The sequence below is a fragment of the Dasypus novemcinctus genome, chromosome 2 (assembly GCF_030445035.2).
Source record: "Dasypus novemcinctus isolate mDasNov1 chromosome 2, mDasNov1.1.hap2, whole genome shotgun sequence".
Classification (NCBI taxonomy): Eukaryota; Metazoa; Chordata; class Mammalia; order Cingulata; family Dasypodidae; genus Dasypus; species Dasypus novemcinctus.
Genome location: NC_080674.1, coordinates 139,993,977 through 140,008,862, shown reverse-complemented (window position 1 = coordinate 140,008,862; position 14,886 = coordinate 139,993,977). Strand labels below are relative to the sequence as shown.

At 37.1% G+C, this 14,886-nt stretch overlaps 1 protein-coding gene across 3 annotated transcripts in view; it reads left to right on the top strand.

Annotated features, from left to right (window-relative positions):
- The window catches only part of KIF3A (kinesin family member 3A), a 53,014-nt gene that overhangs the window by 21,777 nt on the left and 16,351 nt on the right, over positions 1–14,886 (top strand). For all 3 annotated transcript variants that reach the window (XM_023588231.3, XM_071209925.1, XM_058278446.2), the window contains exons 5-9: positions 3,763–3,868; positions 9,406–9,545; positions 9,952–10,149; positions 10,424–10,598; positions 14,138–14,236. In XM_023588231.3, the coding sequence (XP_023443999.1) occupies positions 3,763–3,868; positions 9,406–9,545; positions 9,952–10,149; positions 10,424–10,598; positions 14,138–14,236 (718 nt within the window). The remainder of the gene's footprint in view (positions 1–3,762; positions 3,869–9,405; positions 9,546–9,951; positions 10,150–10,423; positions 10,599–14,137; positions 14,237–14,886) is intronic.

Sequence of the window (14,886 nt, the reverse complement as noted above, 5' to 3'; positions counted from 1 at the left end):
GTCTATTCAAGTCTTTTGTCCATTTTTAAATTGGGTTGCTTATCTTTTTATCGTTGAGTTGTATGATCTCTTTTTAACATGGATATCAAATCCTTATCAGATACGTGGTTTCTAAATACTTTCTCCTATTGAATAGACTGCCTTTTACTTTCTTGACAGTCTTTTTTTTTTTTTAAATACAGATTTATTTATTTATCTCCCTCTTTGATAAATTTTGAGTTTATTTTTGGGTGAGGTGTGAGGTAGGAGTCCTCTTTCTTTCTTTTGGATATGGCTATCCAGTTCTCCCAGCACCATTTGTTGAATAGACTGTTCTGGCACAGCTAGGTGGGCTTGACAGCCTTGTCAAAAATCACTTGACCATAGATGTGAAGGTCTGTTTCTGAGATCTCAACTTGGTTTCATTGGTCAGTACGCCTAACTTTATGCCAGTACCATGCTGTTTTTAACCACTGTAGCTAAGTAATATGCTTTAAAGTCAGGAAGTAAGAGTCCTCCAACTTTGTTCTTCCTTTTTAAGACATTTTTGGCTATTCAGAGCCCTGTTCCCTTCCAAATAAATTTGATAATTGGCTTTTCATTTCTGTCAAAAAGGCTTGGGAGACTTTTATTGGGATTGCATTGAATTTGTAAATCAGTTTGGGTAGAATTGACAACTTGAAGATACTTAGTCTTCCAGTCCATGAACACAGAATGTCCTTCCATTTATTTAGGTCTTCTTTGGTTTCTTTTAACAATGTTTTATAGTTTTCTGAATACATGCCCTTCATGTCTGACTTCTGCCTCAGATTGCTTTTCAGTAGTGTATAGAAATGTTAACGATTTTTGCATATTAATCTTATATCTTGCCACATTGCTAAACTCTTCTATTAGTTTTAGTGGCTTTGTTGTGAATTTTTTGAGATTTTCTAGATATATGATCTATAATATCAGTGAATAGCAACTTTTACTTCCTCCTTTCCTATTTGAGTCCCTTTTATTTCTTTTTCTTGCCTAATTGCTCTAGCTAGAACTTCTAGCGCAGTATTAAATAAGAGTGGAGAGAGTGGACATCCTTGTCTTGTTGCTGATCTCAGCAGGAAAGCTTTCAGTCTTTTCACCATTGAGTACAATGCTAGCTGTGGGTTTTTTTTTTTTTTTTAAAGATTTATTTATTTATTTCTCTCCCTTTCCCCCACCCCAGTTGTCTGTTCTCTATTTGCTCCATGTTCTTCTTTGTCCGATTCTGTTGTTGTTGTCAGCAGCACGGGAATCTGTGTTTCTGTGTTTCTTTTTATTGCATCATCTTGTTGTGTCAGCTCTCCGTGTGTGCAGCGCCATTCCTGGGCAGGCTGCACTTTCTTTTGCGCTGGGTGGCTCTCCTTACAGGGCGCACACTTTACGAATGGGGCTCCCCTATGCGGGGACACTCCTGCGTGGCACAGCACTCCTTGTGCGCAACAGCACTGCATGTGGGCCAGCTCCACACGGGTCAGGGAGGCCCGGGGTTTGAACCACGGACCTCCCATGTGGTAGATGGACACCCTAACCACTGGGCCAAGTCCGCTTCCCTGGGTTTTTCATATATGCACTTACCATGTCGAGAAAGTTTCCTTTTATTCCTATCTTTTGGAGTGTTTTTATCAAGAAAGGGTGCTGTATTTTGTCAAATGCCTTTTCTTCATCAGTTGAGAAGATCATTTGATTTTTCTTTTTCAATTTATTAATGTGGTTTATTACACTAATTTATTTTCTTGTGTTGAACATTAAACCCATTTTTTTTGTTGTTTTTTTTTCCCCTCTCTCCTTCTCCCCCCCCCACCAGTTGTCTGCTCTCTGTGTGTTCTTCTGTGACCACTTCTATCCAAATCAGCGGCACTAGGAATCTGCATTTCTTTTTTTTTGTTGCATCATCTTGTGTCATCTCTCTGTGTGTGCGGTGCCATTCTTGGGCAGGCTGCACTTTCTTTCTTGTTGGCGGCTTTCCTTAGAGGGTGCTCTCCTTGAGCATGGGGCTCCCCTTGCTTGCATCAGCACTGTGTGTGGGCCAGCTCCACACGGGTCAAGGAGGCCCGGGGTTTGAACCTTGGACCTCCCATGTGGTAGGCGGACGCCCTATCATTGGGCCAAGTCCACTTCCTTAGACCCGGTTTTAATACATCTTTTGTGTATCTTTGCTTTCTGTTCTCATTAACGTCTCTATTCTTGGTGTCTCCAAAGTGTATTTTTTGTAATTGTATATATATTTTTATGTTTGTGTTTTGTATGTGACTTGATATCTCTCTCACCAAGTTGTAAACTCCTTGATTGTAGGCACAATGCCTTATTTTCTTTTTATTTATCCCTACCTCCCAAATAGCTCCTCCACTGTGTCTCATATGTTTTAGATGGTCACTTTAAAGGCTTTTAGTAGGTTCAGTCCCTTTATTCACTTTTTGGTGCAGCTGTCCATCTGTGGTGGTAGCTATGTGAATGTTCATATTGTAGCCCCACGAGGTGTCCAAGTGAAGTAGCACTCGTTGGCCAGAGTGCTACAGAGGAAGATGGCAAAGACATAACGTAGAGAGAGACATGTTAAGGTTAATTAAGATATTCCTAAGTGGTCTATATGAATTATTTTCTTTGGTTCCACCAACCACTACTCAAAACTGAAAAATAAGCAAGTGGTTGATGGATTAATGAGGCAGGTATGTTTGGATGTTATCTTTCTTCACAGGAACTTGTTAATTTTTGTAGCATACCAATTGAACCTCCCTCTGTGTTTCCCAGTGGGAGAAACAGTCACCATGATTAAGTAAATAAATTGCTGCTATTGTTTACCTTGGAACATACCACATCTCGATGTCCAAGTGAGAAGAAACATGCAGATAATCAACACCTGGAATTTGGAGTGTCTGCCCTTGTCATTTTTGCTTCTGGGCTCATTTTTCACAGTTGTGTTTATTTTTGTTGTCTGTGAGGTCTTACTGCCTGCAGGATGGCTGTCGCCATTGGCAGTCACCAGGCCTCTGCCTTGGTTTTGCTTTATTCTGTTGGTTTCAGAAGGTATCTCCTAGGGCCCTCCAAAGTGAATTTTGTATATACAATATTTTCTATATTTAGGTCAGATTATCCTAAGTTCATCCGTCAAATATGGTGACAGTTCTAATAAGGTAACTCCCAGAAAGGTTATTTATTTATAAACATGGATGCCATCAATCTCAGTATTTCACTCAGCTGCTTGAAATCCTGTAGTGGCTTCAAATTGCGTTACAGTAAGGACCAAAGGGCATGCATAATCTTGTCTCTGCCTACCTCTGTTAGCCAGATAGCCTACCAGTTTCACTGTTACCTGCTCTCTTCAGCCACCCTATTTTGTTTTTTAATTTTTTGTACCTAATTTGTTCCCACCTCAGGATCCTTGCCTGTACTCCTCTCTCCCTACCCTGCCTCAGACTGGATACATTCCACTTCTTCTTCAAGCCTTAGCTTAAGCATCATCTGAGGAAATTACCCTGTTCCCTTGACTAGCTTAAGTTTCTCTATAATATATTTCATACTGTCTAACATTTCTTCTTCCTAGCATTATCACAATTGAAATAAAATAATTCTTGAGTGTAATTGTCTGTGTTATCTCCCTGTAGTTTTTCACCTCCACAAGAGAAGGGACTTTGTCTACTTCCTTCAGTACTATATCCCTACTGTCTAGCAGAGAATCTGACACATTGTAGATGCTCAGTAAATAATTGTGGAAGAATTATTGATAAATGTGTAAAGTCTTATGATTTATTTTATCTTTTTTAGGTTAAAGAAAGACCTGATGTGGGAGTTTATATCAAAGATTTATCAGCTTATGTAGTAAATAATGCTGATGATATGGATAGAATTATGACACTAGGGCACAAAAATCGTAAGTGTAAATGTGTTTCTAATTCTAGAAAAATATTTTCAGGTGTAAACAAAAATATATGCTTTTTTGCAACATTATTTGTAATGGCAAAAAGTTACAAACTAAATAACTATCACTAGAGCACGTATTTTATAAATTATGGTATAAATATATTAGGGACTGTAAGGAAGCTATTAAACACAATGAGGTGAATTTACATGTAGGGATCTGGAAGATTTTTAAGATTACTGTTTATTGAAGAAAGAGAGTAATTTAAAGAACAGTGTATACTGAATGATCCCATTTTTATATATGCAAAAACAAATTACTAAACCATGTATTTGTGTATGCAATGTGTGTGTGTGTTGATATAAAATGAAAGGACAAAGATAACAATTGTTACCTTTAGAAAGGGGAAAGTAAGATTGGGGAAAGGGAGTATAAGGAGCTTTTACTTTATGCCCTCTGTGTGTCTATGTTTTTGTAATATTTTATACCAGGAATATGTTCATGTATTGCTTATATAATTTTTTTAAGTTTTTAACAGAAAGATTCGCACTAGTGATCAACATCTCCCATTAACTACCTGATAATTAATTTAACTTGGTATTGAGATTTGTTCAAGGAAAACTAAAAAAAAATGAGAAAAATAAAACGAAACAAAGATAAAGGGATTTGAAGACCTAAGATAGCAAAGATGAAAATACTCTTAATAAATAGATTGAGTGTAAGAATTAAACATTTAGGAAATATAAACTTTATCATCTTGAAATATAAGAAACATCAAGAAGAAAATAGCAAGAGTGGGGAAAATCTGACAATAAAAGCTGCTGCTCTAAAAAGGTGAAGAATTGATACAAATATATGATTAGTACCCACTTTGTACAGGTATAGAAATAGTTAATTTACACTTAAAGTCAGTTATCTCATGGACAAGTAAACTGCTTTCCTAGCAACTAAAATGCAAATTTAAGCAAGTAAGGTTCATTTGCATTGTGGGCATCACTACAAATTGGCTAATATCTCTTCAAAGCAAAGGTTTTCAGTCTTTAAACCATAATCCTCTTCTTTAAAAAAATTATCTTCTTGAATAGATAATTCATACACATAATAAAATTCATAAGGCACAAAGGTTTACATTAAAAAAACAAGTCTGTCTCCTACCCTTGCTTCTCAGTCATCTCCTTCCCATGCCCAGCTGATTTCTCACATGCCCTTTCTGATGTAGCCTTTTCGTGCACAGGAATGGATGTGCTAGGATGAGAGCAAGCACTCAATCTCTTTCTTTTTTAGTTAGGTAGTAGCATACTGTGCTTTATTCACTTCATGTTATCAGGGAGATCATTTCACCTTAATACATTTTTTAATGTCTATCTAGCATTTTGTTAGATAGATGTGCCATTATTTATTTATCCAATCTTCTTTTGGATTCTTTTCAATCTTGCTATTATGAACAATACTGGAATAAATATTCTTATGTATACATGAGTTATACATAGGTAGGCATATTTGTAGGATACATTTTCCATGCTTTCTTATAAAATTAAAAATGTTATGTTTTCTTTATGTCAAAAAAATATATATATTTTAAAGATTTATTTATTTATTTCCCCTTCCTCCCTCCCCCCAGTTGTCTGCTCTCTGTGTCCATTCACTATGTTCTTCTGTGACTGCTTCTATCCTTATCAGTGGCACTGGGAATCTTGTTTCTTTTTGTTGAGTCATCATGCTGTGTCAGCTCTCCATGTGTGCGGCGCCATTCTTGGGCAGGCTGCACTTTCTTTGGTGCTGGGCAGCTCTCCTTACGGGGCGCACTCCTTGTGCATGGGGCTCCCCTACGCGGGGACACCCCTGCATTGCAGGGCACTCCTTGCGGGCATCAGCACTGAGCATGGGCGAGCTCCACACGGGTCAAGGAGGCCTGGGGTTTGAACCGCAGACCTGCCATGTGATAGACGGACACCCTATCCATTGGGCCAAGTCCGCTTCCCCAAAGTAAATATTTTGACCAAAAATAAAACAATGGTATTTTACAGGGAAATGATTTTTATGTTGAAAGTATTTTTTTCTTTTGCTTTAGTTTTCCAAGATGTATTTATTTATTAATTTTCTTCTTTATTTTCTTTTAAATGTTACATTAAAAAAATATAAGTTCCCCATATACCTCCCACCCCCCTGCCCCTCTCTGCCTACATCAACAACCTCCCCCACAATCATGGCACATTCACTGTACCTGGTGAATACACCTTGGAGCACTGCTGCACCACATGGACAGTGGTCTACATTGTAGTCTGCACTCTCCCCCATTCCACCCAGTGGGCCATGGGAGGACACACAGTGTCCAGCATCTGTCCCTATAGCACCACTCAGGACAACTCCAAATCCTGAAAATGCTCCCACATCATATTTCTTCTTCACTTTCTGTACCATTAGTAGCTACTGTGGCTACTTTCTCCACATCAATATTACAATTTCTTCCCTTACTAATCACAATAGTTCCCCAGCAGAATACCAGTAAGTCCTCTCTAATCTATACTCTGTTCCTCCATCCTGTGGACCCTGAAATGGTTAAGTCCAGTCCCCTTCTACTTCAAGAGGGGACTTAGATTCCACATGGATGATGGATGCAATTCTCCTGCTTGCAGTTGTAGGCACTCTTGGCTCCCTGTTGTGGTGGTTGATCTTCTTCACCTCTCTGTTAGCTGACCAGGGTAAGTCTAATAAACCAGAGGGTAGGAGTTGCAAGCCTGCTGAGGCTCAGGGCCTGGACAGTGGACAGTCCAGAGATTCATGTCTCCTGAGTATACACCAACCCAAACACCAACCACAGGTCCAGTAAAAGTAACAAGAGGCATGTGTGGAAAGGTCATATATGAGTCCAACTCCAACTCCATCACACTCAGGAACACAAATTCCAAAGTAGGGCCAACTGACATGGCCCTGAACTCCAGAGCCATCTGCCATGGCCATAGAACCTGTGGGTCTCCGTAGCCCTCAGGAGAACCAGTACCCGGGTTTCTATCTAATCTACATTATTAGATGTGTCAGTAGGTTGATGCCATTAAGTTATCTGACAGCCATAAGCTGTTCTTTCCTAGGGATTATAAAGTTCAGTGTAGGTCACTTTTAATGGCACCGGTTTCATTGCTTTGTTTTCATAGCCAGAAATATAGAAAAACAAGAATTATAATTATAATAGCATGCTTTACTTATATTGCAAAAACAATAGGTATTAAAATATTTAATATGCTTATTTCAAATGACATCCTCTCTCTTACCCCAAATTGAAAAACATGGTACAGTGTGATTTAATAATCACTTAGCGGGAAGCAGACTTGGCCCAATGGATAGGGTGTCCACCTATGACATGGGAGGTCCACGGTTCAAACCCTGGGCCTCCTTGACACTGTGTGGAGCTGGCCCATGTGCAGTGCTGATGCGTGCAAGGAGTGCTGTGCCACGCAGGGGTGTCCCCCACGTAGGGGAGCCCTACGCCCAAGGAGTGTGTCCCGTAAGGAGAACTGCCCAGCATGAAAGAAAGTGCAGCCTGCCCAAGAATGGCACCGCACACAGAGCTACCACAACAAGATGACTCAACAAAAAGAAATACAGATTCCCAGTGTCGCTGATAAGGATAGAAACGGTCACAGAAGAACACACAGTGAATGGACACAGAGAGCAGACAACTGGGGAAGGGGGGGTAGGGTAGAGAAATAAATTTTAAAAAATTTTAAATCTTAAAAAAAAAATCACCGAGCTATAAAACTATTCCTACTTTTTGATTTGGTAATTCTAGTTTGGAAAATGTAAGCCCAGAAAGAAAAGCATCTGTTCAACGATGCTCACATCAGTATCATTTATGAGGGTCTAAAATAGGAAATAATCCAAATGTCTTACAGTAATGAAATAGTAAAATCACTTATAATAAAGTTTCCAAGTTGTTTTTACATGAGAATGTATGTAGGACGTAATGTTAAGTGGAAAAAAGCAGAGAATAAAATAAGACCTAACACTATATGGAAATACCTATTTGTTTTATGAATGATCAGATGAATCTAGCTTTAACAGTTCTTTATATTTTTGGAAGAAAATCCTAAAATCACAAATTGATTTAAAAGAATTGAGATATATAATAGATTCACATACATAGATTCAAATTCCTTGAGTTTTCTTTCACAGATTTTTTTTTTTAAAGATTTATTTATTTATTTAATTCCCCTCCCTCCCCTGGTTGTCTGTTCTCTGTGTCTATTTGCTGCGTCTTGTTTCTTTTGTCCGCGTCTGTTGTCGTCAGTGGCACGGGAAGTATGGGCGGCGCCATTCCTGGGCAGGCTGCACTTTCTTTCGCACTGGGCGGCTCTCCTTACGGGTGCACTCCTTGCACGTGGGGCTCCCCTATGCGGGGGACACCCCTGCGTGGCAGGACACTCCTTGCGCGCATCAGCGCTGCACATGGGCCAGCTCCACACGGGTCAAGGAGGCCCGGGGTTTGAACTGCGGACCTCCCATGTGGTAGACGGATGCCCTAACCACTGGGCCAAGTCTGTTTCCCATCATAGATTTTTCATTTACCTTCTTTCGTCCAGACTCTACTTACCTTTATCATTTCAATTTACATTCTAGTTATCTGACTTCTAATGTGGCCATGTGCTAATAAAGAATACTATTTTAACGTTTAAATTCTAAAGCCAAAGTTTGCATAGAAATGTGCATGGTTTATATAAAATAAGATAGGAGAAAGATAATTTTGACATTGAGTAAAATTAGCATGATGCTTTTAAAATATTTTGGAATAACGAATAGATGCCTCTTGTAAAAAACAGAACAGACATTTTTCTTTGGTTACATAATATATTCATGTAAAATATACATTTGCAAATGCACAAATCTTAGGATATTTTGAATGGGTGTTTCTTGTTTTTGTGTTACCAAAAATGGGACCATACTATGTATTCCTCTGAAACTTGTTTTTTTTTTCCAGCTCATATGTCATGGGCATCTTTCCATATCACTAGATACAAGATCTACCTGTTTCTTTTAAATGACTGCTTAGTAATCCATAGTATGACTGACCTATAATTGGATAGCCTTTGTCCTGTTTGTTGTTTCTGGTCTTTCTTTCACTCTTACAACAGTGCTGCACTGAATATCCTTGTATTTTCTCATGTAAATATGCAAGTATTTCTGTGGTTTAGATTCTCAGAACATACTGCTTTTTAGAGATGGCCAAATTAGCAGTAACTTTTCTAATTAATATGCGCTTTTTGGGTAAATTAGTTATTTTTCCAATCTAGTAATGCCTGGGATTGAAATGAAGCATTTTGTGCTAAAATTTCCTCTTTAATAGGAGAAACATTACAAATTCTTTTGCTATCAGCAGAAATTGTCAGAGAAATTTCTAATCATGGCTGAAGACAGCTGTGCTTTTATGTTTTAGCCATACCCTCAGCTTTTGGCTGTGGGATGAAATTATGTATTTTAAAGTGTTCTGGATGTTTAATTATTTTTAAAGGCACTCTGTTATTACACTTTTTAAGGGTTTCCTTCCTTTATTAAAGGTTCTGTTGGTGCAACTAATATGAATGAACACAGTTCCCGCTCCCATGCCATCTTTACAATTACTATAGAATGCAGTGAGAAAGGTGTGGACGGTAACATGCATGTCAGGATGGGGAAGCTCCACCTTGTAGATCTTGCTGTGAGTAACAGGATGCTACTTAAGTAGTAACCAATTCTTGTTGCTTCTTTTTATTTTATAAATGAGTAATTAAAGTCAAAAAGTGTGATTTACACGTAATTTTTAAGCTGTTTACTTGTGTATGAATTTAACCTCTTATTTATTATGGAAATTTTCAAGCATATACAAAAATAGAATAGTATAATGATTCCCCCATGTTTCCGTCACCCAGATTCAACAGTTAACAGCTCATGGCCCACCTTGTTTTATCTCCGCCCTCAGCCATTTCTTGCCTCCTGTATTATTTTGAAACAAATTCCAAGTATCGTGACAGATTTTTTATTTTTAAATTACCTTTTTTTTTTACCTTGATAAGAATATTCTGTATTTTTAAATTTTGCTTCATTTCTCTCTCTGTTTTTGCTAGGGTTCAGAAAGACAAGCAAAAACTGGAGCTACTGGACAGCGCCTAAAGGAAGCTACAAAAATCAATCTTTCACTTTCCACCCTTGGTAATGTAATTTCTGCCTTGGTTGATGGAAAAAGCACTCATGTGCCTTATCGTAACTCTAAATTGACTCGTCTTCTTCAGGATTCCTTAGGAGGAAATTCAAAAACCATGATGGTAAGACTTAATCAGTGATATAGTTATGTATAACATTTAAAAAACTTGGTCATTTGTTTTTAAATTTTTAAAATTTTTAGTTATTCTTTCCCTAGCACATTGGGTATACTAGATCCATAATGGTGTGTAATTTGGAAACACAGGTGATTGACATTCTCTTTTAAAAGAGGGCCAGAATGCATAGGTGCTTGAAAAATTCTCTTTTTGATATATGTGATGGTAGTAGTAAGTTTAATTGTGAAAAGCGTTTTGTTTTGTATTCCTAATTCAACAGTGTGCAAATATTGGGCCAGCAGATTACAATTATGATGAAACTATCAGTACATTACGGTATGCCAACCGTGCTAAAAATATTAAAAATAAAGCTAGAATTAATGAAGATCCAAAGGATGCTTTACTTCGTCAGTTTCAGAAAGAAATAGAAGAACTGAAAAAAAAGCTTGAAGAAGGTAACCTTTTCTCAAATTATTAACCTTAATATTGGCAAAGAATAGGTTGGTTGAACTACTGTATGCTAACAAAAATCACCTGTTTAAAAATTCTCTGAGCTTTTTTTTTTTTTTCATTTATTTATTTATTTCTCTCCCCTCCCCCCCCACCCCAGTTGTCTGTTCTCTGTGTCTATTTGCTGCATCTTGTTTCTTTGTCCACTTCTGTTGTTGTCAGCAGCACGGGAATCTGTGTCTCTTTTTTGTTGTGTCATCTTGTTGTGTCAGCTCTCCATGTGGGTGGTACCATTCTTAGGCAGGCTGCACTTCCTTTTGTGCTGGGCGGCTCTCCTTATGGGGAGCACTCCTTGCGCGTGGGGCTCCCCTACGCGGGGGACACACCTGCGTGGCAGGGCACTCCTTGTGCACATCAGCACTGCGCATGGGCCAGCTCCACATGGGTAAAGGAGGCCCAGGGTTTGAACTGTGGACCTCCCATGTGGTAGACAGATGCCCTAACCACTGGGCCATGTCTGTTTCCCCCTCTCTGAGCTTTTAACATTGATATTTAAAGGACTGTTTCTACAGAGTAACTGGGTGTTTACATACTTGAGCATTTCCATATTAAGCTCAAGTAAAATTATATAATGTTTGTGTGATTTTTAAAAAATTTATGTTTTATATCTCCATCTCCATAGAGATTTCATATGACCACTTGTTAAATAATAAATTTTTCTTTATTTATTTATAAGAGCAAGTTCTAAATATGTCTATAGGAGAAAGTGACAGAGTTTTGGCTTTGTAGTAGATAGTCACAATATTTTGAAGTAAAGAAAGATATTAGAGAGTCATGTGTAAACCAGTTTTACTGTACATGGACATTTATTACCTGGTCTTGAAATATGTTTTCAAGGTTAAATTGAAACGTGAGATTCTACTTTGGAATTGTTTTCTAATAAAATTAAATTAGAAAGTTTGGAGACCCATTCCTTCCAAACGAGGTAGGAAATTTCCCAGACATCATTAAATGCCCAGTGACCCCCTTCACCTTCATGCTGGAAACAGCCTTTCTGGTGGGGATAAGGCTCATTTGCATATCAGTCCACTTTGATACTATGTCCTTCCTGTCTGTAGGGAAACTGACTGATCAGAGGTGAAATCTAGAGATGCCAGCATCAGAAATGTTTGGAGAAGATGCTGATTCAATAAACTTTGAGTAAGATTTATTGAGGAAAAACAATAATTGAACTGCCTCTTACATAATGAAATTTGGTGTTTTTAATGTGACCACTAGGTGGTATTTATAGTCAATAAGTTTTAAAGATTTTAAATTTCTTAGCTATGTTAGTGTTGAATTCATACCTTTATTTTGCTGACTTTATTTTTAAAACAGTTCATTTTGTTTGGGCTCTTACGCTATTTGTTTTTATAATCCAGTTAATAGCGTTTTATACTCTGGTTCATAAAGTTGATCATATAACAATGTGAAAGTAGACTAAAGCTTTAAAAGAACAAAATACTTTAACTTTTACTTTGAAATAATTTTAGACTTACAGAAAACTTGAAAGTATAGTATGGAGTATCCCTATACCCCAGTTCTGCATTGTTAACATCTTATATAATCATAGTACAATTTTTGAAACCAATACCTTTACATTGATATAATCCTATTAGCTAATAGACAAACCTTATTCGAATGTTGCCAGTTTTCCTTCTAATGCCATTTTTCTGATCTGGGATTCAATCTGGATGGCATTAGAAGGGAATGCATTTAGATGTCACTCTCCTTAGTCTCCTTCAGTTGGCTCTGGTTCCTCAGTCTTTATGTTTTATCACCTTGGTACTTTTAAAGATTTATTTTTTTCATTTATTTATCCTCCCACTCCCGCTTGTGGCTTCCTTGCTGTCTGCTCTCTGTGTCCATTCGCTCTGCATTCTTCTGTGCCTGCTTGTCTCCCTTTGTTGCATCACCTTGCTGTGCCAGCTCTCCGCGTCAGCTCTCCCCGGGTGCAGGCTGTCAGCTCTCTGCGGGGGTGGGCCAGCTCGCCTTCAAAAGGAGGCCCTGGCATGTGAACCCAGAGACTCCCATGTCGTAGATGGGAGCCCAATTGATTGACCGACAGCCACTTCCTCACCTTGGTACTTTTAAATAGCACCAGTCAGACAATTTGTGAAATGTCCCTCAGTTTGAATTTGTCTACAGTTCTCTCATAATAAATCTGCCAGATTTCTCTACTGTAAAGGTACTATTTTATTTTACCTTTTTAATCAATATGTATTTTGTGAGGAGATAATCTGAGACTACGCAAAGGTTTGGTTTCTCATTATACATTCTCCCATTCATTTTAGCATCTTTTGATGATTCTTGTCTCTACCAATAATTTTGTGTCATTTACTCAGTGGTGATTTTCTGTGACCACCATTCCTTCTATGTTTATTAGTTGGAATTCTTTTGGAAGGAAGATCTATTTTTTCTTCCCCATTTATTTATATATTCAATTATTTATTTATATCAATATCAACTCATGGATATTTATTTTGGTCTGTGGATTATGACACAATATTATTTTATTGCTCGTATTGTCCCAGCTTTGGCCAGTAGGAGCTCCTTCAGGGTAGTTCCTGTATCTTTTCAATATGCTGTCATATTTATTTTGAGTACTTCCTTACTTTCTGACACCAAAGATGTTCTAGGTTCATTATGTATTTTCCCTTTCCTGGCATTAGAAACATCTATTTCTCTCTAGTTCCTTTCATTGGAGAATGGTAGCTGGAAACAAACATTTGGGCAATAGGTATGCTCATTGCTACCAGGGTTTTGTTGCTTCCAGAGCCAAAGAAGAAAATATTTTAAACAAATTTCTTCTTTCCAAGATTCTGTGATTTCTTTCCATCCTTTATTTATAGATCTAAATATAACCTGGCTGTGAATAGTGTATATTTTACTCCCCTCTCAATCACCTTTGTTTTCTTTGATGTTTCATATATGGGCAGTGGTATTTTAAAGTAACTTTTAGAGATAAGACAATATTTCTCTGTATTAGTATTATTGTAATCATTCCTTTTCATTGGATATTTTTGTTTTATTTTTAAGTTAATATGTAGCTATCATTTTTTGTATAAATAAGCTTTTCTTATTTTGAGATATATATATTTTTGCAAGAGAGTTCTAAAAGTGGGATTGCTGTGTTAGATGACTGTTTTATGGCTCATAAAAAATAGATAGGTCAAATGAGTGATTTAAAAATAACAGAAAAAACAGGAGAAAATGCTCACATTTTTAAAAGGTTAAAATAACTAATATGTAATTTTTGTATTTATTTAGAACTGTACTTAAACTAAGGATTCAGAATTTTAATGGTTCAGAATTTAGCTTTTCTTTAGGAACTTTAACAATAAAGCATCCATGTCTGTGATATCCAAATCCGATATACTGTGTAGGAGTATTTAAGTAAGGTTTGATTGAATAGAAACTTAATAAATAATATTTATATAGGCATTTCCTAAATAGCCAGTGACTTCGGTACAGAATAAAAATTGTATTACATTTCTCATCCAAGGAGAAGAAATATCAGGCTCCGATATCAGTGGATCAGAGGAGGAAGACGATGAAGAGGGTGAGATTGGAGAAGATGGAGAAAAAAGGAAAAAAAGAAGGGGTAAGTTCCTTTGAGTGCTCTAATTTTTAGAAATTAAATGGGTTTACAATCTGTTGATGGTTTAACATTCCTTAGGAGCCCAAGCCTTTTTATTTGGTCATTTTTAATGATGGTTGCAATTAAAACAGAGAAAGTATGCCATACCTTGATTAACTTTGCATTATTTTGATTTCCTCTACTGATCTCCTGTTCATAGCTGAATCTGAATACCATTGAGCAGTTAGTACTGTAAAATTTATGATAGTAGATACAATATTTTAAAATTTCATGTGGGGTTTTAATTTTATGTAGGGATTTTCTTTCTTTCTTTGGAACCTAAAATTTCTTAGTAAATTGGGATGTTGTGGAGTTTACTCAAGCAAGATTAGCCTTTAGAAATCACTCAAGTTTTAAACAATAGCTTTGTATGAAGATACTATTCTTGCATTGGTTTTTTCCTTTAGAAAATGTACTCTCAATTGTATCCTGTCGTGGGGCATTTGCTACCAAGTGGGAATTAAGACTGATGTGATAAGGATATAGAATAACATGCAAACGAGAGAAAGACATATTATAATGGCCTATATTTCAAACCTTTTTACCCTAAATATTTACTTATTTCAGAAATCTCTTCTGTTAACATGGACCATTATTTTCGAGTTGGTACATAT